A 25867-nucleotide genomic window follows, 5' to 3' on the forward strand; every position below is an offset into this window, starting at 1 on the left:
CTAAATTACATCCGTCCCTACGGACTTACAGGTACATCTAAGGCATTCCAGTTCTCAAGTAATGGATCAGGCTGTTAGCAAGCTGGTTAAACAACCTCTTTTCCCACACCTAAAAATGCAGCCAGAGAAGGACAAAATTGAAATTCCACTCCCCTCATTCTTTAACGCTATTTCCACCCTTCATTATTTACAGCTTAGACTCTGATTAGACTTGTAAATACAGACTAAATAAGACTAAATACAGAAGTGCAGTTTCAAAGTGTTGCTTGGAAGTTACTGCTTTGATGTTTTCTTCTATACTTTTTATTGGAAGCAAGGTTTTTTCCGTATGTTTTCAAAGTATTTCATTGAAATTGAGCATTAGGTATCTTAAGTCCAAGGTGGTTATTATCGATCTCTATAAGGTTATACCCTTTACACCATAATCCATTCTCTGTGGAAAAATCCTCACACGGTGGAATCAAAATTTCACCAACATCTTCACTGTATGCAGCACCTGTAAACTAGAATGGACTCAAAGATCAAGAGGCTGAAATCTAGAAGCAAGAGTCACAAGTACTGCAAGATGTTCAGAAGGAACTCCAGCAAAGCAGGACTTCTCAGGAGATACTCTGATGCAGATGGTTATTTGAGACAACTATTGACCATATAGGTCAATATTCCACATAGGAATTTTTAGTACTAGTCCCAAACAGAGGAAAAACATTAACATACAGTACAACTGCTGCAAGTGTACCCAGGTTACATTTGTTTGCTCAGGTGCAGCCACTTTGATACCCTGCCAAGCAGCACACCACACATTAGTCACGGAGATCTGGGTTTTGTGATGTGAGGTATTTCTGAGCTACAAATGCCATAAAGCAATAATTGTCATGGTGCTGATGGAAGTCATTGGCAAGTTTTCTTCAGTTCTGCTTCTCCTCTGTCTTTTCTCTTATGGTTGGAGAAAAAGGCTTTCATCAGTTTATACTTTAAAAAAAATACAGTCATGCCACTTACTTTTGCCAACAGCCTGACAAAGAAGAATTTGTTAACGCAACATACTGGAAACCAGCGAAAAGACTAATTCACCTTCCTGAAGAACATATGCCTTCTAGGGAGAAGGATGTTTCAAAAGACATCACTGATGGTTATTTTAAGCCATATTCCCTTTCTGCTTCCCTCCAAACCCCCCTATTTATTGGGTGGAGGACAGCTACTTCCTTTGTTACCAAAAACCCCAAAACGTCTTTGAAATTAGTCCGATAGGGAAGAACCCTATGGCATGACTCATGGGTGTGGTTAAGTTTTAACAGGTTTCAGCTAGCATTACTTTTCACTTATGCAGACATTGCTTAAGATGTTGTCCAAGAAAGAGGAAGTGAATCTAGATATCAGAAGAGGAAAGACAATTTAGGCATAGTACACAGAACTTCACCACAGGCTCTCGTGCAAGTAGCAGCATGGTACAGAGGACAGCCAGGATGGGGACCAGTGCTGACAAGACAGGGACCAACCCTCCTACCCAACAGTAAAATCTGTCAATAAAACATCCAACTTCAGGTTAAAGTGCAGAATGCAGACAAAGATGCATCCTAAAAGCTATACAGAATTAAAGTGAACAATATATATATATATATATATATATGGTTCGTCTATATATATGAACCTCTCACTTTCATTAACAAAAAGCTGACATTTTAAAGGGCAGAAAGTGGCTGCTAAAGCCTTGATGCATCTCCAGTATTTTAATTCATAAACAACACCATGCATATTTACCCAGAAAGGGGAACCATGCTGTTAGAATACCAGTTAGTGTAGCCAGGCGGACAAGATTGAACTTTCCTCTGCCATAGCAATCTCCTCCCCTTTACTGTCAAGCTGTAACTTTGTCAGTAAGACTGTTCTTGCCTTTATTACAAGATGAAGACTATGTCTGTCCTAACATTCCTCCTTTGTCTCCAAAAAAATCCATCTCAAAACACAAGCCATGCTCAAATGTAAATTCAAAACACCTTTCAAAGACTGGTTAGTTACAGCTATTTTAGTTCAAGATTTAGTCAAAATTTCCTCACAAGATGATCACTTTTCTTTCAGCTTTCAAAATCCTCCTCTATCTAGAGGAAACATTTACAACTACTGAAAAAACACATAGTTCTCATGTGAATGTAAATGTGAGGAGGAAAACAATTTAAATTCACATTTTCAGGAATCAGCAATGAAGCCAAATGCATTAGGCTTCTACAAGGAAAACAGATTTAAGTTTCCAATGTAGATAAAAATAGTCTTCTGTTGAAAGGAAATTGAAAGAATTGCAGAGAAAAAAAATCCCACCTCTTAATGCAGTGTCTGTGTAGGAATGAAAGTGATTTATTTATATTACACACAAAGATTTTTATTAAAAAGGCTGGTAATGGAACATTTTATTTTAATGCATCAACTCGATAAAAGGCTAGTTACAGAAATTGTGTATAATGTTGTATAAGTCACATGGATGGGTTACTTAAAAAAAGATCTGATAATTAGAGGAGGACATCTCTTATTTTAGTTACATTGTAAAGTGCCTAGTGTAGTCATATTCTATCGTTGGAATGACTGCCTGTACAAATTTCAAGAAAATAAGAAGGTACCTGAGTTTCTTGTTAAGGAAAATGTGCTAAAACAAAGCAGAAGTCACATTCAATGATCTGCTCAACAGCATTTCTTGTAACACCTAGCAATTGTACAGTTAGAGACTAAGAAATTAATACAGCAGGACCCTGGAAATGACATCTGATATTTGCCCAAACATAATGACCCTTCTGTCTTAAGTCCACAAGTTATTTTCAACAGATCTTACAAACACCACACAAACACCTATAACCCCACTGACATACTTTGTTATTACCAAATGCCAAAGTGAACTGCACCTACTAAGGGTAATCTCTAACTACCTTCCTGTAGTTGCAGGCAAGGCAGGCTCTTCCCTCAGTGTTTCAGTGGCTCAGAAGAAGAAATAGATTCCTGCTCTGAACTATCCTTTGAAAGAGTTCATCTCTGTTGATAAAGGAAAATAGAGATTGGCTTTGCTAAGCTGAGAGGTGTGTCTTTTTGGAGGAGACCTCTGCTGTCTCCCTTGCATATACCTTCAAATGCATGTTGGGCCTGAATGTGCAGTCTGGACTATATTGGATAATTATAAACTACAGTGTTTGTCCATCTGGGACTGATCCAGACAAACAAACTGAAAAAATTAATACAGATCCCTACTTTCAACAGATAATTAAGTTACATTGATACCTGACAGAAGTAAAACCTGCTAATTTAGCATGTCAGTCCCATCGACCATATCCTGACACACAAACTGTATAATAAGGGAAGAAACTTAATGTTAAATCCCCCTCAATTTGTTTAGCCATAGCAAAAAAAGTAATTAACGTCTTGAAAAGAAGTTATTCCTAACTATAGAATAGTTAATAGAGAAGTAGGACGCTCGATGTATCTCACTGGAAATGTTATTTTCCAGTTCAGTTTCAGTTGCTTGCTGCATGAATTGAGTCTCAACTCATACAGCAGATGAGAATTGTACTGATCTAGGGCCTACAGCTGCTCAGTAACCCCTTCTTTCTTACCTGATAGCAGCAAAAGCTGTTAGAACACTATTTTGAAGGGGCTCGCTTGCTTCTAACATGGAGGTTACTTCAGTCAGAAAGCACACATCACAAAGCCAGATCACTACAAAGCATAACTGAGGTCAGTCACCTTGTTAAAAGAAAAATAAGTTTGAGGCCTTTGATATTTATGTTCAGAACCGTTTCAGTAATTTTCATTGTTTTTTTGTTTTACTAAGATAGTGCTTTCATGAAGAGTAGAGAATAATGACACCTCTACACACCTTTCAGAAATGAATCTCAAATTCAAATCTAATACAGAAGCTGCTGTACCAAGAGAAAAAAATTACACTCTTGTCAGTTTATGAACCTCCCATCCTCATACTCCGACACTGTCCTAGACTGGGATCCCAGTTTCACACTGACAGCTACCTCTCCACACCCCTATACACAAGGGCTCAGCCCTGCCCCTTCAAATTCTACCTACTTTTCCTGTTAATTCTGCTACCCTCCCCTACTCCCCAAAAGCATTAAGACTGTTTGCATGAAAGAGTTCATACCAGAACTCTAGTAAGCACTGCCAGAAACAGCTGGTTACTACTTTCACAGACAATTGCATTTTGGTTTAGGAATCTTGAAATAAACAGCTCCTTACACTACAAGAAATCTCAAGGAATACCGTGTAGTAATAAAAAAAGGATACATGTGAACTCCAAGTTCTCCCCCACCTTCCGCAACAGTCTCAATTATTTTCTTCATCACTTCTGCATGCCTGTGAAAAACAGATCAGAAACAACAAAAATATTTTAAGGAAACAGTATCTCTTTCTTCATCTCATTAATACTAGTTTTTATGCAAATTAAAACAGTTTTGGACTGTTAGCTTCAGAAACAGCAAGGGGAAGTTTTCAGTTTACAAACGAAAAATATCTCAGTAATAATGGAAAGTGAATATTAAGTGACAAATTAACATCATTTACCAGCTCCTTACAGTCACAAGGAAAGAGAAAAATGTTCTGTACTCCTGTGTAGACTGAGCACTATAATGAGAGCTAATATATATTGCTTGCAATTGTTAATTGCTAAATGCCACAGAAGCCACCAGGTAAATACCCAGAAGGTAATCCTCACCAGCAGCAAGCCACAAGAAGTTCCCAGATGACTCCTGAAAAAGATGCTTAAAAATTACTGCAACTTTAGTTGCCTCTGCTGCACTCTTACATTAGTAGAGCTTATAAGATATCAAACACACAACTGCTTTCTAGGAAAAGCAGGTTAAACCAACCCTGCAGAAATTCAGAACTGTTGCTCTTGGAGTGACTTGGGTATGGAAATCTTCTCTGGCTATAATTGTAACTTGGGTTCTGTGTCAGATCAGCAATTTCTAAGCTAGCAGCTTCTCTCTTGTGACTGTTATTGTAAAGCACTACAGGAGAGAATAAATATTTCCTCAGGTTGCTCTGTTCTGACATTAAGTTGTCAATGACATGCCTGACTTACTATGAACTACACAAACATTTGTGCACAAAGCTGACCCCAGGAATCTAACACAGAATCACAGAGTAGCCAAGGATGGAAGGCACAAGTCATCATCACCTTCCTGCTCAAAGGAAAAACAGAACAAATTGCTCAGCACCTTGTCTAGTCTATTTGTGAATATCTCAATAAAGACTACAAATGACCAGTTTCATGACCAGTTACAGTTCAGAAGTAATGGAAATGTTTTCAGGACAGTTCTAATTCCCCATAGCTCAGGCAATGAAGAGCATACAAAATCAGAGGGGGAGCACTACTGTATGGATAACTGATGTTTTATTTATTTATTTTCAACGTAAAAAACTCCAAGGTTGTATAAACTCATCTTACTTTTACCTAGACTTCATTTCCAATTCATGATTCTGTAGGTAATCCTTATCAGCAAGGTCACATAGGGCTATGGACCTGCACCTACTCAACACTGCAAGCCAGTTAACTGTAGCAGTTTAAATAACCCATGTGTCTACTGGAAAGAACCAATAGTGGCAAGCGGAGTTTACATAACTTTCTGACCATGGTTTGATACTATGATGCAAAGCTAAATAGCTGACCAGTAACACGCACTCAGTAGTTACCTCCAATGTTAACCATGCTCCCCGAGACAGCAAACACCAAGCAGGAAGCTGTTGCAAAGTTACCAAGACACATTGTAAACAGGAACACGAAGTCTGGGGAAATACTAAAGGTCAGCATTTGTCATTTGCTGTGCTGTTGGTCTTTGCAAATCAGCTAAAGCCTCCCAGTGGATTCCAATTCTGGATCCTCACGATGCCCCTACAGAACACATGCTGGATCAGGTGCCAAGGCCAGATGCTTCTATATAGGAACATGGACACTGTCAAAACTTAAGCTTTGACCTTGTCCATACAGTGGACTATTTTTTGTACTGGCACAGAATACGGGTCACTCAACAGCCATCAGAAGTCTTTAACAGGATGGGGACTAAACTTCATGCACTTTAATGGCAGTTGTTCTTTTCTGTTCTCTAAGGATTAATAGACATATGGTCACAATGCCATATGCCATAATAGAAATGGTAATGGTAATTTTCACTGTCCTACAGTTACTTATGAAAAAATTTGCAGGTGTTTTATGAACTTCCAAAAGTTAGTTTCCTGTTACCAGTTTCTCTAAGAAAATTCTGAAGAACTAATAGGAAGCATGTATACCACCCAATGGAAAGAAGGTAACTTTGGGAGAAATACCATATGAAATATCCTAATATCCTAATATCCTAAAGCAACTTAACTCGAGATGACTAAATAAATAACATGGTCACCAATGCCTGCTCCAGGACCTGTTTGTGGACCACTTGAACTATCAAACAGATCACACTTAAAATATCTACTAGAAATCACCTCATTTACTTTCTGGTATATGAACCAACACTTGAGGTGGTTCAAGTAATATAAATGGGTTACTATTTGTATTCCAAAACAGAAATACTGTTCTTATTGAAAATAAATTGAGATATACAGAGTTAAGACCATATATTAATGTGTTAATGAAGATGAAAGAAGCTGATTTCTTAGACTGATTAGATGGCCTTTTATGCTATCATCAGACATAATGGTTTTCCAGCTGAATCCCTCTCCTTCACTGCAAGTGACCAAAGCTGTCATTCAAAATATTTGCTACTAATTTTACACTGGAATTTAGCACACCCGACATACTGACATTGTCTGAGTTTCAGCTGGAAGAAAAAGATATACCATCAGAAAAGTAAAAAATAAAAGCCTTCCTGACACATAGGGAAAAAGAACCCCAATACCAGAAAGGATTCATTCCCCCACTTCCTGTCCCTTTGCAGTTCATAGAGACAAAAGGCCTCCCACAGGGCTTATGGTGTAGTGGACAACAACTACAAGCTTCCATAATACAGGGTAAAATGCCAGTGTACTTTCAAGGCAATAAACAGCCATGAATTTGCTTTAGTGTCTGTAACTGCTGATAGAGGAGAGAGGTGTGCAAAACCCCACAAATACCATTCTTAGGAGAAACAATCAGAATATGTAATAATCAGGTACCCTTAAGACTGACAACTCACTGATCTTTACAGTTGCCTCTAGTCACCTTCCCTGCAGATACATATATAGTACAGAACAAGTAAAAAAACCTCCAGAAGCCTATAACCATTTACTGAAACAGAGACAAGTAAGAATTAGTGCAAGGAATTAAATGTTCAGTAGTTAACTAGTTTGCTAGTCCTTTCATAACACTCACATGAAAAAGCTGAGAAGTGTGATTAAATCAGCTTGTAGCAACTAATGAGGAAGTTGACTGTTTTCCTCCTATTACCATAAAAATGCTGACAAAAAAGACCTTAGAGCAAAGCTGCAAGATGAACAGTTTCAACCAACTACTCAAAATAGAACCAATCTCAAGTAGCTGACAGCAGTATGAGACTGCCAATTCTTTCCTTTCTCTGACGCAGAACAGGGACATACACATCACAAGTAAGTTTATGACCATCCGAATACCTTATATTACACAATTCTTCTAACATGCAGGGAAGCAACAGCAGCAGAACTAGCAAAACACTGGTACTTCCCAGATGAATTAAGAAAAAACATTTTCAGCTATTATTTTTCACCTCATAAGCCTGTTAACTGTCAGCCTTACCAGTTCAAAAAATAAGAGAATATCTCACCTTGGAGACTAAGAAAACATAATTTAATGGCCATTTTTTATATGCTGTTAGTCTTTTTCTTCACTCTGAAGATAACCTTTTCAAACACTGCCAAAGTCAAGCAGTTGCCAGTCAACTAAGACTGGCTTTCTGAGAAGGACAAGACAGTTTCCTCCACATTTAAGATTACCAACAAATCTGTCTCACTGTGATTATCAACCATCTCTTTCTTTCATGCTTAAAAGTCTAATTGGAACAAGTGACATGATACAAACCATTTCTTCCAGTGTAGCTGTGGATTACATAACAAAGGCACTGGCACTTCACTGTTTTCAGAGGAAGAAGTGAAAACATGAACACAAGGCTCTCAACCCAAGACTAGCATTATGCTGGTTCTTACTCTATGAAGGTGCATGCAAAATTAAGCAGATTCTATTGTAGCTACTGCCTACTATAAAACTCTTAGGACTACCTAGTCAACAAGGTCTGTCATGCCTACATACGTGGTCATCTTTGTTTCTTCTGAGCATGCCCTCTTTGCCTGCATCTATCAAGCAGGAGCAGAAGCTTCTTCCCAACAAACTTACTAGCAGGGCTTCCAGCAAACACAAAATTAGGCCTTGGCTTCAGACTTTTTTCTCTCCTATTAATCATTTTCCTAATGATTCAGTCTGTTAAGCCTTCCTGCATTCATCCCACATGACGCCTTCAAAAACAGCAGTTGTACAAGAGAGCTGCATCTCTCTTTTCATCCAAAACTACAGACAGCAAACACCAAAACAGGCAAAGTCATTAACAGGTTCATGTATTAAGATTGGTTATGTTTATATTAGTTACAAGGAAACACTACTGGATCAAACCTCATTCTGCTTATTATCTTAGAGTACATGTCCAAGAAAGAGGTCAGAGCAAGCACCTAGAAACACTTCCCCCAAAGTAACACATTTCCAACAGTATGCAACTCAGGGACTTTGTGATTCTGAAGCATTCTGATAGCTTCACTTTTATCAACTTTTAACATATTTTATTGCTTAAATAAATATTTAAACTATATGCTGCATGTAGAGCTCAGGGCTTTTTCTGAGTGAGTAGCATTCAATGCCACCAGTAGTACTTTTAGAAAAACCCGAACATTTATTACTGTACATTCTGTGCCATTTTATGATGAAGATCACCAAAATTGTAACGCCCTCCCCCACAGCTGCCTTTTTCAAAGCTGAAGGGTTTCAGAATATTCAATAATTTATGATGGGATAAAGCTTAAAATTTTTCTACAAGACAGCTAAACCAGGGAAAAAGCTACTTCATACCTGTACAACAGCTTTTCTAGTCAGTGTTGTCTAAATATAAGCCTGACTGCCTAATGAGAGCAAAGACTGTTGCAAAGCAGTAGTTAAAATACTATAAACTGGGAGAAACATGAGATACAGATTTACAAAACCCACAAATAAATATTCTCAAAAATATCAAAAGTAGTCAAATTACTATAAGTAAAGCTCCCTTGCTGTTTCTCTACAGAATGGTATACCTTTTCCAAGAGTAATCTTATGATCAAATAATTCCTAAGCCAGAAACAAGGGGTTTGAGTCTGTAAAAATAACAAGCTTATAAACAAGCTGGTTATTTGACACCTCACTTAGTGACATGGATCACAGAAGTGCTTCCTTAAATCAAAAAAACTACAAGATTTAAAAAAAGGTCCAGATTACCCCTTTAAGCATATGTGAGACTACAAAGTGTCTCTCTTCAAAAGAGAGGTAAGATAACACAAATTCACATCTCTAAGAACTGCATATTATCAAGAATGAACGGTTACGCTGTTTAGGATACAGGCTCTGTATCACTTAGACACCTAAAAGGATGTCAGGGCTTACATTCAAAATGAAAGACATTATTCAAATACCTAGGAAAAATATTTTAGTGGAACTACAGCCTCCCTATGTCTTAGGTAAGAAATGTGGAAAACTTAACAGAAAACCCCCCTAAAAACACAAGTGTGTTTTGCACTTGTGTTCAATGAGTATTTCAGTGTGGCAATTGGAGGACCTCTACTTATCAGTGTAAAATTTCAAGAATTTCTAGGGGAGCAGAATATTGTTATTACAGAGTAAAACGACTATTTTATCTTCAAGTAATTTTTTCTGCTCCCAAAGTATAATGTATCCTCCTACTTTTCAAGAAAAAGAAGCAAATGAAAGTATAAAAGAACTTTCTTTTATAGAGTTCTAGCAGTCTGCCATCTTCTGGAGTCCATACAGAAGTGAAGGAAAAGGAAGCTGTGCAGACAGAAAGCAGCTCTAACAGCAGAATGCACTTGCAGCAGCGATCACTGGAATTACTTCAGAGACTCGCTGATATTTTCCTTGCATGCTCCCTCAGAAGCCAGCAGAACACCATGGCAAGCAACAGTGGAAATACATCAAAAAGCCTGAAATAAATCCTTACTAAGACCTCTGAAGTACCTTGTGTCTGCATGCTGAATCAGCCCAGAAACAAAGACATACCTGCATGGATGAACAGAGCACATGGGAGGTGGAGGAAGGTGAGGATGGTTTTCAATGGTCACTGTTTTTTTGACATGATCTTGACTAATATCTTCATACATATGCTCTACTGTTAAAGGCTGTCGTTGCTATATGAGAAAAAGGATCAGAGGAATAAAAGTATTACTAACAAAGAACTGCTGAGGAGCAAAAGATTCTAACATTAACAGATGAAGCATCATAAATTATAAGCATCTGATATACAACATTTCTGTGGGCACACTGAAAGAATCAAGTGTTTTAAAATCTATAAGGAAGAGAGTAGGATACAATTTTTTGGCTTTAATATACTGGGAGAATTCTGTAGTCAATATACTTGAGAACATCTAGCTCTTTGAGCTGTAGGCTTGAATTAACTTCAACTCAAGCCACTTAAGTCATTAAAAGGAAGAGCAATTTATCTAATCCTCTCCCTCTGAAGGTCATGAAAACAAACACCTGTTTACTTGATCAAGTTTACTGGGGTTATTACTAGCTCTACAAAATTAAGAGAAACTCATAATAGAGCATGGATTTCCTTTCTTCCAAATCTGCTCAGCTACCAAGTAAAACTCAGTTAAATTGGTCCAACTTCCTGCAACTACCATGAATTCTGTCTGCAACCCTGACTTTGTAATGCTTTTTTTTTTTTTTCCCACTATTTTTTCCTTTGCATTTCTACTGTAAATAAGCAACAAAATAACTTTCTCTTTAACACAGCGAGCCAAATTTCACAGAATTGGTAAAAAAAACCAAAACACCGCCGCTGTACCTCATCATATCCAAACAACCAGAGCCTTGGAGTTTGGTAATATTTGTCATATGTGATGTAGAGGTCATAAGTTCTAGTCTGTAGAATAGCATCTTCCCCTCCAACATCAACTTTAGTTTTGTTAGCTTCTACAATCTGTCTTGTGTCCAGTGTTGCCTGGTTCAAGGTAAAAATTACAACATTAGTATAGTCTTGTTCAGGTTCCCTCCTTTCCCATCCTAAGTAGTTACAAAAAGATGTAAAGATGTAAAATTGAAATTAATGTTCTTAAATGAGAATTGAAAAAACCACAGGGTTTGGGGTTTTGTTTTTATCCTTAATTAGGAGTATCAGTTTCACTCCCACCACGTGGTTTTCAGTTTTATTTTTGGTAGAGATTTTTTAAAAAAAAAGTCTGATTTCTTAAGGAAGCATGCAACTACATTGTCACATCCTTCTCCCTTCTTTCAGTAGTAATTGTTCAGCCCAACAGACAATTCCAATGAAATTCAGAAGACAGAAGTCTCAGTTTATGCAGTTTCATGAAGACCTTAACACAGTACTACAATTAATAACGCCCTCTTTTCTCTCACAACAGTTTGTTGCATCAGGGTAACCTATTGAACCTATGAGCCACTCATCCTTCAAATACAAGCCTCAAGAAAAAGTACTATGAATACAGAACCGTGTGTAAGGAGAGCAAAAAGGATCAGCAAAATAGAAAAATTACTGTGATCAAAAATCTTTGAGGACCTAAGAGGTCAGGTTGATGCAGCAGGCTGGCGGAGACAAATCCATAGAAAATCAGGCTCAGTAATCCCACTGCTCATAACAAGCTTGTTATGCCAGTATTTATTAACATTATTTTCACTTTCCTTGTGCTAATATTAGTTACAGGCATTGCAACAGACAAAACAGAGAATTGTTCACTCACATCATCTGTCTCCAATAGCCCACTTTCTTCATACTCTGAAAAGAAGATTAATAAAATTCTGTGTTCAGCTCATAGCTAGTCATCATATTTCTCATTCATTAACAACTCCTTTCAAAAAGTCTGCATGTATCTAAAGATGTTTTATCAGGTAGACTTCCCAGACCCCATACTAGACTATACCATACCTTTCTTAATACACATTTGACCAAGACTAAGTACATAATGAATAATCTTTAAATTGATTTAAGCATGCAGATTAAAATTAAGTGTAGGTATGAAGCAGGAAGGAAGCTGGGATAAGTATCTAATTTACACTTGCTTGGATCAGTTCTATTATGCAAATTAATTTTCCAGCCAGTAGCATTATGTAGGCTTTAGCCCACAAGTTAAACATTCATCAATGAACTATACAAAAGATCCTAAGCATAAGCATGTCTCATCCAATTTAAGGAAATACCTTCCATGTCTGCAGCTTCTCCTTCATCTTCATCATCATCATCTTCACAAGATGCTGACCGTTCTGGTATTTTTATATTATCCTTTAGAATTTAAATTGAAAACACTACTTTAAAGACTGCTACATACAAGCTATTAAGCTCCAGTAAATTTAAGTCAATACATAAAGAGAACCAGAAAAATAATTTCTGCAATATTAGGAGGGACTATACTAACCTCAGACACTTGATTATTAATCAAGCTTAGTTTCAAAGGCCTAGTAGGACATTAAAAATTCACTAAAAAGGTCACCTTTGACTTTGTAATCTAGAATGATTTGACTCCTTAACAAAGAATAAACAAGGTGTTAAGCAGCCCATAATTCCTTTTCAAAAGACCCACATATCTCAAATGAAAGGCACTGACTAAAGAGCTATGCCTAAACATGTAGGTTGAGACTCACCACAATCAACTGTGCAGCAGTTGCCATAAAATCAGAGGGGACCCATAAGAAGGATCAAGTCCAACACCCTGCTTCTCACAGGACTACCTAAAACTAAACCATATGACTAAGGGAGTCATCTTATTCCATAATAACTTTAAAACACAAGAATCCCAAAAAGATACCACATCTTGGTATCATTGTCCAAGGAAGCACAGTTCAATAGAAATGAATATGGCAAAAGCCCTTAGCCAACTTTTTCTTTTGGGCATTGTAAGCCTATGCACAACATCTGAACCTGAAAGATGACCCCAGTGTAATTCAGAAGGGGAAGGTCTTGATTTATGCAGGTTTCATGAAGACTTAAGCAGATTCTCCAAATAATGATTACCAAGTAGAAGCTGGTCTAATTGTAAGGATTAGATGGCTGGTGTGTCTTTCATAAAAAACTAAACCAAACCAAAACACAAAAACCCCACAAACACAAACACCAAAACCAGTAAGCTAATTTGTGAAATGCTTCAGCAAATAGAACATTAGCAGAAAAAGAGTTGTCATTCTGAATTGGACCTGTGGTCCAGAAATTACGTACTCTACAATAACTGTACTGCAAGGTTTTTCTATATACAAATCCAAGTCATAACATGACAGTTATGCATAACAATAGCACGCAGGGAGGTACTGTGCTTCACAAAAGTACTGATCTCTTTTAGGTATTCATTAGAGCATTTCTTCTACCCTTTTGTTACTGACTTGTGAAAAAGCAGTATTTTTACTATCTTCAGCATGATCTCACTTGAAATACATGTATTTCACAGTTGATTGTATCAGCAGCATTTTGAGTTGTTTAAAATTATGTGGTAGCATGCTGCAGCTCATCCTCTTTTCCCCTGATTTTTAGAATGCAATGCTTTGTACTTGCAAGTTATGACAAACTCTCATAGTACACAGACAGAATTCCACTTTAACAACCAACTCATCTTTAAAAGTATTTTGCACCTGTGCGATTTTCACCACATTTCTTAAACGTATTAGCTAGCACATTGCCATTGCAGGTACTTTCAACTGCTCTTGGCTTCCCAAGGACCAAAATTTCAGACCTGGCTCCTGCTGCAGAGTGACTTTTTGGAAACTGGTGCAGAAACTGATAACTCTGTAAGATATACACACTTAAACAGTTTTAATACTTCTAAACTTGGGGGCACAAGCCCATTAACACCCAAATGTGTTAAAACTCTGCTTGTAGTTGTCAAAGATAAGGAAGAACTACCTTATATCCCCACATTATTTTTTCACATAAAAAAATAAAAATCTTTACACTGTTATCTACAAACATCAGACAAAGGTGTGATATCACTGTAAGCAGAATTTAATTTTCAGTTTGTAGAAGTCTGGCACAAGAATACACTGACTAAAGACATGCCAAAAAGAACACTGCCTCAGGAAATACACAGTAATAAGGAGATGCCTATACTTAGAATAGAGTATCATGGGCTCTGAAGGTCAATGTGTATCTTCAATACACCTAGTGAGAAATTGTATTTTAATCTTCCACAGATAGTGCTAGATTGCTGCAGGTTTCTCTTAGCTTTAGGTACTGTAATAAAGGAAGAGGCAAATTTAGAAACAGTTACCTTACTGTCTAGTGTGAGCTCCTTCACTGCTTCTGTTGCACCCACTATCCCTGTTAATTGAACAAGAAGTATGCATTACAAAAAACCCCAACAAACTAATATCCCCCAGCTTGTTTCTTTGTTAAAAAGTAGTATAAGAAGAAGGTAAAAGTAACATAAAAGTAGCACGGAACACAACAGTACTGCTCATGCATGTCATAAAAAATTTGTTGATGAAACACTGAAATTTTTATTTTTATTTTAAGGAATTTTTGCACAGAAGCGAGTTTAGGATAGGTGTTCGTGTCATAATAATGGAACTCAACTTCATGAGCAAAGTATGCATTTTTTGGTATTTCTGAGCATCTTGAAAGCAAGGTGTTCATGACAAAGCATAATATAGCAGAACACTGAATGCTTATAGCTGAGAGAAAGTGGGGTGCAATGTGGTGTAAAAAACATCCCAGACCACAGTAGGATCAACTCCTGAGTTCCTTCCCATTAGTATTCTAGTTTTACTGCAGCTCCAAGCCTGTAGTCTTCATAATACATGACAATTCTGTTTTGACACAGTACTTTCATCTAATTAACTCTTCAGTTGAAAATAAATTGCATCATAATAGAGAAAGACTGTGGAATTAAGTAACTGCTCATCAGAAATAACTGCTGAGAGAAAAGGAATGTCAGCTGAATGCTGCTTGGAATCAATGTATTTTTAGTGGCTGTGTGATAATTTACATACATTTCTTCCTATAAAAAGAGTGGTGTTATAAAGAAAATCTAGGCAGATGGGTAGAAACATTTTTTTTTTTAATATTCTTTGTCAGGTGCTGGAGACCAGGTCTGGTCTAGTCAGAGTCCTATAGTTGTGCTACCACAGCATGGTGCCCAAACCAGTCAACCCTGAAAGGAAAAACATGGCAGATGATTCTATCCACAGAAGGGATGGCAAATGCATTCTGAATTAGAGATATGATGAAGCTATGTCAAATGATTTCTCTGGTGTGGGGTGTTCAGTTATGAACTATGATATATTTAAGAATTGTCAGAGATAAAAAATGTACATCTATAGAAAAAATAAAAAGGCATCTTCTCCCACTCTTTTTCTCCTCAGCCTGGCTGAACTTTTTAAAGAATTTCTTCTGCTTTACAGCAAAAAACAAAAATTTACAGCAAATAAAGTATAAACGGAGTGGAGTATGTTCTTGGTTTGGAAATGGTGAAAAAACATCACTGAAAGAAAGAATTATATTAATGCATGATAGAAGATGAAGGAACAGACTAAAATTAATAAAATTTCCAATTCCTAGAAAAGAACAAATGGATTTGCAAGATCTAAGAAAAGCTTTTTTGCTAGAAAAGCTAACAAGACATTTATATCAGCACTAACTTCTATACTTCTTCATAAACACAAGTTCATTTAAGAACTCAGTGTAAGAAAGGCATCATCTCCCACACTCATCTCTTTATTTAACAATATTTTCTTTCTTTCTAGTGACACCTTCTCCACCAGTGACCTCCAACACTAAGACAGTAGCTCCTTTTAGCTCAGTCCAATTCCAGTTCAACAGAACGGGAAACACTGGAATAAGTAAGTCAGCTGAGGTCATAATTAAGAAAATAATTAAGATAAAGATCTCAATGTGCTTCATATGTTATCTTACTAAAGAGCATATTATTCAAACAAATAATGTAACCCAGCTTTCTCTTCACATCACAGGATCTCCTTAATAAGCAATGATCTGTTATGCAGCTGATTTTTTAAAATAACTTCTCAAAACTTTAATATAAGAATACTGAAATAATTTATTGTCAACATCTCTAAAAGGTAGGCTGTTTCAGGCATGTACAGGCATACCATTAAACACCTGAGCACTCAACATAGCAATCAAGAAGGAAGCTGGCAATGCAACTTACTTACTCCAGATTAGATACTAGTACACTCCATCTATACATAAGAAAAAATTTTACTTTCTAAGAGCAGAAACCGAAAATCTTTCAGATTTCTGGAACCAAAGTCTGAAGCAAGACTTTGAATACCTGCATTGTGAAAAGTGTCTACCCATCCCCCATCACCATCATCTTCTTCTATAATTGCTTCCTGCTCATCCGAGTACTCCATCTGCTTACACCTTTTGTAACACGGCACTGCAAAAAATAGTAAAAAAAAAAATAAAAATTAATGCAGCCATTTCTGTACAAACCAGATTGAAGTAAGAAATTATCCTAGAAAGCCTTCTGAAACGTGGCTTCACGTGGTCATCTCCCATGCATCATTATTTAAGGAATCCTAAAGCTATATTTCTATTGCAAAAGCTTGACTTAAAAAAACACAGTTGATGTGTTATACCAATTATTTTATTTCATGCACAGTATAACACTTGCTGTGGCCTTAAACGTTTAGCCTTTCATCCAAACTCCTTTAGCCCTTTCATCCAAACTCCTACAGATTAGAGAAGAATCAACTTACCATGTCTCTTTAGACTTCCCATCCATTTGCTGACAGCTGGACACAAACTATTTATCATTTTACCAAACCCTTTTGTCTTTAGAATTCTGCTAAAACATTGCATTTTATGTAATAAATAAGGTATGCTTATTTACAAACTAACATACAGAAATTTAGATTATGCTAGAATTAATGTGTTACTCAGAATAGCTTCAATAATATCCATTACATAGCCAGTCAAGTAGAGTTTTCTGGAAATAGTCAAAGAAAGAACAGTTAATTAATTAATTTAATGCTTCTTTTTTACTAGTGTGAAGAATTAACCCCCACCCTGTTGTATGAAGTGCAGAATTTGTAAAATGCTCATAGAACTTTCTGAAAGGGAGAAGAGGATCAGGAAAGTCACAGTGAAGAAAAGACCTTCAAAGACTTCCAAAATGAGGTTTGTAGGTTGGCTGCTGGCCTCACCAATAGCCCACAACTTTTAATCATTTGGTAAGGTCAATATCCCACCATCAGCAGGAAACATTATTTTGAAATGTGATCTAGAAGGACTAGAGCAATGACTGACCTTGGAAGTGGGGGGAAAAGACAAAGTAGACTACTTGGCCATCCAGCCACCAGGACCATCTCAGGAAAGTCTGTTTAACACTACTGTAAGCATTTTCACATGATAGTGCACTGCAAGACTTCAAAACCCAGCAAGTGAAACCAAAGCATAAAATTCAACCCTGCAATACACTTTGGATGCTTTGGCTTTGCAGTATTGAAAGATATTTGCTTTCCCTGTCAATACAGACAAACAACAGAGCTGACAGAACAGTCAACCATGCTATCAAGCCTAAGCACACATATTTAAAGTTCAGTCTTACCATTTTTAGTTACCAAAAACTGTTTGTCTGTTGGCAAATATGCCTTGACTTTAAGTTCTTCTCCTGAAGCCCTGTAAAATGAAGTGAATCATAGAAGAGAATTGAGAATCATTGAGAATTTGATGATTTGCAAGCAAAAGAACTCTTCTATTTTCAACGTATATCAGGAACATTTTATATACTTGAGCTGTTCTCAGAATCTGCTTATGACTTTACTCTTCCCTATACAAAGACTTTAATATAGGTATGGGATCAAAAAGGTTGGCCACACCTAGACTATGGAGTTATGGATAAAAATTACTTTCTACCTCTACCTGGAGATGGCCAAGCAAAAATAGGTTGACATCTAGTGAATATGAATTTTTCTAGGATCAGTAACAATATAGCTCCACATGTTTGAAAAAAGCAACAGAAAAAGTAAGAAACAGACCTCTAGAAATACAAAATCTGCCCACTGTCACCAAAGGTTATCTTTCCTAAGCTCACATTACTTAAGCACTTGCTTTCACCTTCAGTGGTTTTTGGTTAGAAGAGTAACATTTTAAATAACCTGTTCCAAACTGCTAGCACATAGACCAGAGGCAACATGATGCTTTCTTTGAAAGAGACAGTAAAAAGACCAGGAACAGTACTTCAGGCACAGCAATTTCTCCTTCAGCTCTTCACAACTCAGTATAAAGAACCTCGATGATACAAACTGCACAGACAATGCCCTAACCCTAGCCCTAGTATAAGACACCAGTAAAACATGCAGAAGCACTTGCCTGTCACCCTTATTTTACATGAAAGATAAGAGATTTCCAAGGAAAAAGACTAAACAAAATGATCTGATGTGGGCCAACCTGAACAAATTTAATTAGCAAATGCTTATTTAAAATATACCCATTATAACCACTTCCTAAAAATTCCAGTTCCACATGGCCTTTGCTTTTTCAATCACCAAGACAAGCTCAAGGAGACATACTGCTACAGTAGTTAAACACCGAAAGCATTCACCATATGTATGAGCTTATTTTCTCTAAAGCCTTAGGAAGCAAGTAAATAAACAAAAAAATCCCTCAAAATTCCTTGTTTCATTTACTGCTACACAGGTATTAAATTAATTCTCCCTGACTTAAAAACAGCTTCTTTATAAAACAGAAGTTGTACTGCAGTGGTCTGCATACTATTCTGAGACATGTATCCAATGAAAACACATCATAGGGATGCCAGCTTTCTAAAGTTCTTTTCATTTTACTTACCATTGCCAAGTAGGACAGTGGTGAACTAAGTGATCTCCAGCTGCAACAAACTGTTAAGGAATGTAAAAAATTACAGGACTGTTAAATACAGCTTAAGGAAACAATCTCAGTTTTCCTCAATATTAATATTTCAGTTGCACGTTCCTTTGATTAACTATGTAATTAGTACTGGTTTATGTAAGTTTGATGCTTTCTTTCAAGTCCATTTTTCAGCTAACCATGAAAATGCAACTAAATCCACTCCACCTGAAGATAATGCATATTAAACACAACAGAAAATTCAGTTCAAGTTTAAAAAGCTGTGGTATTACATACTGGTCTCCTAACAAGCAGAAAAGGCTTATTAACCCAGTAATACAGTTCAGTTTGTGATGAAGAAAATTATTTTATTTCCCACTCTTCAAAGTTTTACAAAGATGATGAAGAGCTTAATGTAAAATAAATTAATTCTCCTCCAGGGTTCAAAATGATTTTGCAGCAAGAAGTGGGACTGACATTGTATACACTTAAAGTAATGATCATCACTATGATAGGTCACCACTGATGTTAACTAAATAGGATAACCAAGTACTGAGTACATTGAAAAACTTATGCATAACTTTGTTCTGAAGAAATAACTTTAAAAAAATCTTCACTCTACTTGTTCTAATTATTGGAGATAAAAGCTTTTAGAAAATCACATCACTGTATCAAAGTGATCTTGTCCTGATAGACTTTTGTACAAACTCAAAATTCACCCAGCAAAGTCTAACCCACAGGGTTTCTTTTTAATACACACAAATTGAGGAAGGCAAACTTAAATTTAAGAGCAGCTATTTATGTGGTCTTTGCAACAGTTACTTTCAAAAATGAAGAGCACACCTGTTGCTACCATTGTTTTATTGCCTGAAAATGGCATTTACAAAAATGTACTTCCTGGTTGACCAAAAACTGTAGTAGCATGACAAAACAGGCTTGCAGTGTGCCAGCTGTTTTCTCACCCTGTCCTCCAAAATTAGGCATATCGTTGTAGTGGAAAACACCACAACACACACTGCACTGAAACAGTGCACTGCACTGAAAATTAACAGATTTAATCTCTGCAAAAGTGCTTTCTTTCACTTATATTCCAGCAAAATTCTCCAGCAAAAATGAAATCTTCACTTAAAAGAAAACAGTAAACCCTCCCCTTAATTAGCTTTTACATAGTAACACATGAAACTCCAGAATTATTTAAAATTCTCTGTTCAAGGAACTACAACACTGTGGAGCTGATTTTGAAACATATTATTGAAGATGAAGAAAAAATGTAGAGCCCTTTGGGGGTCTAACAGATGCAAAACCCTAAAATAATACTTGAAATGTCATTTGCATTTGCTTCAGCTTAGGCAACATAATTAATCTAGCTGGTTTCACTTTCTATTTCTCAAGGACTAATGCTATCTCATACCTGAAGCAATACTGCAAAAGTGACAAGAGATCAATGTAAGGATAACTTTAAAAAAATATTGTGATTTTTAAGCTTGATTGTACTTAAATATAAAATTAAAACAGGTGTTATCCTTCTGAGGTATTAACTAGTTTGGTTAACAAGTCAGCCTCACCCTACAGCTAACTTATTCATTTTCAGAGATATACCACAGGAAATCCACAAATTCTGTAAAATAGTGCTTCAGACTAAACTACAGTGAAACTGACATTTATTACCCAAAAAACCTGAACTCATTCAAAGATAACATCCTAGTATCATTATAGATAACTTCAATTCTTCTTTAGCAGTAACTACTATATAAAAACCCAAATCATCAGGTAAGAGGAAAGACTGTCAAAGGGACAATCAGCAAATCCATGCTCCAGTCCAATGTCAATTTACCAAAAACTAATCTTTCTGTACAACTGTTTTCCTTCACTACTGCTTTGAAGGCTTTACCTTTATGCAAGGAATACATACTATTCACAATCTCTTATCATAACATAGTGGGGTTCTTGCTACATTCTATAGAAAGTACCTTTTCTTTCAGTACTAGTGCAAAATTTTCTCCCATACATCAAGAAGGGATTAAGCTTTAGTAGAACATTTGTCTAGAGTTTGTTATTTTTGCTTTATATATTTGATAATATATTTATGATCTAAACATTCATACACACATACACGTTTCTCAGAACAGCAGAATACAATGTTGCTAAGCCTGTTTTCTGAGCGCTCCTCTTCTCAGTCACAGAAAGCCTAAGTGCTTGCTTGCCATGCAATGCAGGAGAAAAATGGTAGGTACCAAGAGTAGGAAAAATTCTTCTGTCCACATTAGCTATCTGCAACAGTCACCATTTGTTCCATCTCCTACTCACATTTGTGCATTCTGCCTCATTCTTCTTTCATTTCTACCTAGCAGTCTTAATACAGTTTTCTTACACCTCTGTAAGACAAGGTATTTTCAGAGCAGAAAGCACTGTAATATGAGAAAATGCAGAAAGGGAAAGTCAAAAGAACACAGCACAATAAGTGTTTTTGCTGTTCTAGAAAAAGTCCTGTTGGCTTCTCTTTGTAACAGACTCCTTAGAAGACTACAACTGCTTGGTAGCAATCCAAAATACAACCAGCCTGAAGCAGCCTATAGAGAAGAGGAGGGAAAAAATAGCAATCACTGGATACCTCCTGTGGACAAACATGTAATGATTTAGACAGTGCCTTGGAAGGAACCAAAAGTAGGGTAAGCAAAGACTGTTCCCAAGATAAATGCTCCCCTTCGAGTTGCTTGCAGGAAAGATCTTTGAAATCAGTATTATCCTGTTTTTGTCCTGAACTGCTGAAACAGAGCTGTTGACCCAGCATGAGCTCCCTTGCAAGCTTTTCATGACATAATACAGGAAAAAAGGCATCCTACATTCAGATGTCTAGTGTCATCTCGAGAGAATTTTTTGATCTGCATCTCTAGTGTAAAAAGGCCACTCAGACCTTCCACTTTGTGGAAACTGTTTCAAAAAGCAATTATTAATTGGCAAAAACAAATTGTTTGAGATGAAGACAGTACAGTAGTTTTGAGTAAAATTTAGCACTGCTTTCAAAATATATTTCAAAGTTTCTATATACTTACTTCTTCAGGTGTAATTACTCCAGTTTCTTTAAACTTGGACTCCTGCAATAAAGAAAATTTAGAAATTTTGAGAACTGCTGGCAAATCAAAGCACCCCACTTCACTGGTGAGACAAACATCTGCTCTAGTTTTGTCTTGGTACTAGCTCTGTCCACAGATCTGGCAATCAGCTTGAGTGCAATCTCTACCAGGGCTGGTGGGCAACCTATCAACATATCCTATAACGCAGTGCCCAACAAAATTACTTGTTGCAGAATGTGGGGTTCTATGGAAAAAGCTCACATATACTAAGTAATTTTTTAAATCCACCCAATTATAGCAACAATAAAGAAAATCCCCAGCACTACAGAGATAGTGATAAATAAAGATAGTGATAGGTAAAGATCCCTAGTAAGAGAGAAAACCAGCTGGAATCAGTAATTCTCAGTCAGGACCTTGGGACTGTTCTAAGCACTGAGCAGCACTGCAGTGCATAAATATGAGGGTTTGCAGTTAAGACAGGTCACGAAATTAATGACCAAACCTACTTTTCTCTGTGGTAGGGAAAAGCTATGCAGAAACGCATGGTTATTGACTTTCTCTGTATCCATTTCTGTGTCTTCTTTTTGCATCCCATGGTAACAATTTTTATTTTCTCTTATTTTCATGTTTTTTATGGAGAATAGATGGCAAGCAGCATCATGATTTAGCTCTGCATGAAGGAATTGTGTACTTTTTCATTAAAGATGGCATCTGTTAAGTTTAAGGATACAACATCTTTAGCATACTCAAAGATAGAGTATTTTGCTTCAGACTTCTCTCTCAATTTTTTTTTTCTTTAGAAAAGCCTCAAGCACCAAGGAAACCTACTGCTCCCTGGGACCAGAGCTATCCTAAGAATTGCTTTAAAAGCAAACAAACAAAAGCATTTCAAACATAGCATGGCTCACCTTTCAAGTTTTTGCATTATCAATTATCGAGTAACTTCATGCAGTGAAGAACTGAAACAACTTTAATTTAGCAATCTGGATGGCTGAAAAACTGAGAACTCTCAGTAACATACTATGCAACACCACAATGGAAATAACATGCTATTTAACCTCAACATGAACTCTAAGCAGTAGGCAACAGGCACAAACTGGTGTTTCTGGAATTCTGTAAAGAAAATATATAAACTGTCCATCCTCTGCTCCCTGAGAATAAACAGCTTGCTGTAAATAGAGAGTAAACAGCATCTTGGTACATTCTGTGCTATATGAGCTGGTGAGAGACCTATGTTTAGTTTCTTCCTGAAGTTATCTAGTTGGAGTATTTATTTCAAGCCCTTCTAAAAGGTCCATATACATATAATATTATCACTTCCCACTGGTGGGCAGTTCTACTTCTGCCTCAGCCCAGTGTTACTTCTGTGCAGAAGAACTACTCCACTATTACACCAGCTGTACAATAGCAACTGCACTATGGTAAACAAGTCAATTCACCTTTCCATGTCACAACTTTCCTGCAACCCACCTATGTCCTGTTGGTCAGCTGGTTCACTATCAAGGAAAGAGCATATGATATACCACAGAGGGACGAGTTCAATTAATAATTAAATGTCACTGTCTTCTACCCAAAGATCTAGCCTGCACAGGACAGGCAGATAGATCACACCATAAAAGCACAGGCAGAGAGGTTGACATAAACAATTACAGTAGAAGTACTTTTTCAAAAACAGAAGATCATGAAAATCCATAGAGAAAGAACTGCTGACAAGTTAAGCATTTACACACAGTTGGGCTTTACATTAAAAAGTATTTGCAAATGGGGGACTGAAGATGAGATGCAGTCTAACAACTGCAGAAAAAGACAATTAGCGTCTACCTGAAAAAGCAGTAGTGGGAACTATAAACAGATATGGTGCCCACCCTTATAAGCAGACTGTTACAGTTCACTCTTGAGAACCAAGTAGCCCATTTCTACTCTTCACAGTTACTTCAGTGCACACAGTTTTGCATTAATATAGTACTGAAATAAGCTATAGTACATAACTTTATATCTACACCTGCAACGAAGATGTGACTGTTTTTGTACATGAACCGAAGAGGCTACACTCTTACCCAAAACAACCATTGCAATACATACCACAAGCCAGGTTTAAGCTACTTCACTAATAATGAGCAACAAATAAGCTATTCCTCGATTAGCAGGACCAGCAACCCCCTGCCTTTGAAGGCCCTCAACTCCCAAGAGAATGCACCCAGCCCTGAGGGAGTGTTAACTCGAATTCATCTTCCCTCCAACCCGTACGCCCCGGTGCAGGATCAGGGCCAATGGCTCTGCCGCCACAAGGCTGCCCAACACAACCTCCCCAGAGGCGTGCGAGAGCACCGGGCCCTCGGAACGCTGCGCCGGTTGCGCAAAGCCGCCGCGACGACACGGTTCCTCGGGCCCGAACGACAAGCTAAGCGCTGGGCGGCTTCTAGAAAAGCGAAGCCGGGTACCCCTCACACCCCACCGGGACGCCAGGGAAAGGCCCAGCTATAAAGACCGGGTGGGCAGGGTCGCTGTACGGATGACACCCCGGAGGGGAGGCCGGGACCCCGGCAGCTCACGGTTCCACGGCCGCCCCAGCACCAACTCGGCAGGGAGAGCGCGCCAACACCTCCCCTCCTTTCACCCCTCCCCACTGGGACCAGCACCTTGAGCACGGGGGTGAGGTACTCGGCCACCTCCAAGGCCTTCCCCTTCACCGTGTTGATGACGTTCTGCATGCTGCTGCCGGCGGGCCCCGCCAGGAGGACAACCGCTTTCCCCGCCTCTCGCCCAACGATCCCTGCGGTGGCGGCCGCCCCGACAGCACCGCCCAAACCCCCACGCCCCGCCGATCACATGACACCAGCCCCCTCCCCTCCCCCTGCTCTTCCCACCCCCACCCACCCCACGTCGCACATGGAGCCCGGCCCTGGCGGAGATGCGGCTGCGCGGGGAGGGGCGGGACCCTTGCCAGAGGCCGCAGCCGCTGCTCCCCGTGGGAGGAAGGGCAGGGCGAGGGGTGGGAGAAGAGGGGTGGGGACTCCTGCCCGTCGACGTGAGGGGCGGGACCGGCGCAGAGCGCTGAGGGGGAGGAGCCCCGTTCCCCGCCGTCACGTGTCCGGAGCGGCGGAGAGGGGCGGGGCGGGGCCGGTTGTCAAAGAGAATGAAGGGGCGCGCATCCGCCCGCCCGCGTAGGGTGGCGGCGTGGGGAGGGCAGGCAGGGGGCGCGCGCTGCCGGGCAGCAGGGCACCGCCCCGCCAGGTGAGGCCGGTGGAGCCGGGCACCGCATCGCACAGCACAGCACCGCATCGCACAGCACAGCACCGCATCGCACAGCACAGCACCGCACCGCATCCGGTTGCGGCGTGGCGGCGGGAGCATTGTACGCGACGTCGAGGGTCTGTCCGTGCTCCTGCGGGCCTGGTGATGGGCGCCGGTGGCGTGCAGCGGGGGTGAGAAGGGAGCGCGGCGTCGCGGTCTCCCCCGGAGCCCGTGTGGCAGGTGCGCCTGGACGCGCCGGCTGCTCACCGGCTGTCGCCGTCTCGGAGCCCGGCTCACCCCGTGTGGCCGCGGTTGCGTTCCTGGCTGCAGCCCCGCGTCGACCGGAGGCAGCGACGTGGCAGGCGGCGGTCACCGGAGCTTCGGCGTTCCCGGCGCCGCGGCGAGGTGGGTGTTCTCATGTCTCCGCGGAGCCGGCACTCGGGGCCTGGCTCGAAGCCGCTCTCCCTGCAGCCCCCCGGGCCCTCTCGGGGTGCAGCGCTCCGGCCGGCCCCGCTGGGGTGGGACAGTGCGAGCCGTTGCGGCCGTTAA

General features: G+C 39.0%; 1 protein-coding gene across 1 annotated transcript; it reads right to left on the reverse strand.

The window, feature by feature from the left end:
• Positions 1-2327: 2327 nt before the first annotated feature.
• Positions 2328-24899, reverse strand: ATG3 (autophagy related 3). Its single transcript, XM_071759307.1, has 12 exons — positions 24724-24899; positions 22064-22105; positions 18993-19042; positions 17752-17822; positions 16471-16578; positions 14452-14501; positions 12398-12479; positions 11941-11975; positions 11028-11183; positions 10238-10365; positions 4273-4341; positions 2328-2609 (listed from the first exon to the last, which is right to left on the reverse strand). The coding sequence occupies exons 1-12, from the start codon at positions 24793-24795 to the stop codon at positions 2528-2530; spliced, it is 945 nt and encodes a 314-aa protein (XP_071615408.1). The 5' UTR covers positions 24796-24899; the 3' UTR covers positions 2328-2527.
• Positions 24900-25867: the final 968 nt, after the last annotated feature.

This window comes from Heliangelus exortis, chromosome 1 (genome assembly GCF_036169615.1).
Source record: "Heliangelus exortis chromosome 1, bHelExo1.hap1, whole genome shotgun sequence".
NCBI lineage: Eukaryota > Metazoa > Chordata > Aves > Apodiformes > Trochilidae > Heliangelus > Heliangelus exortis.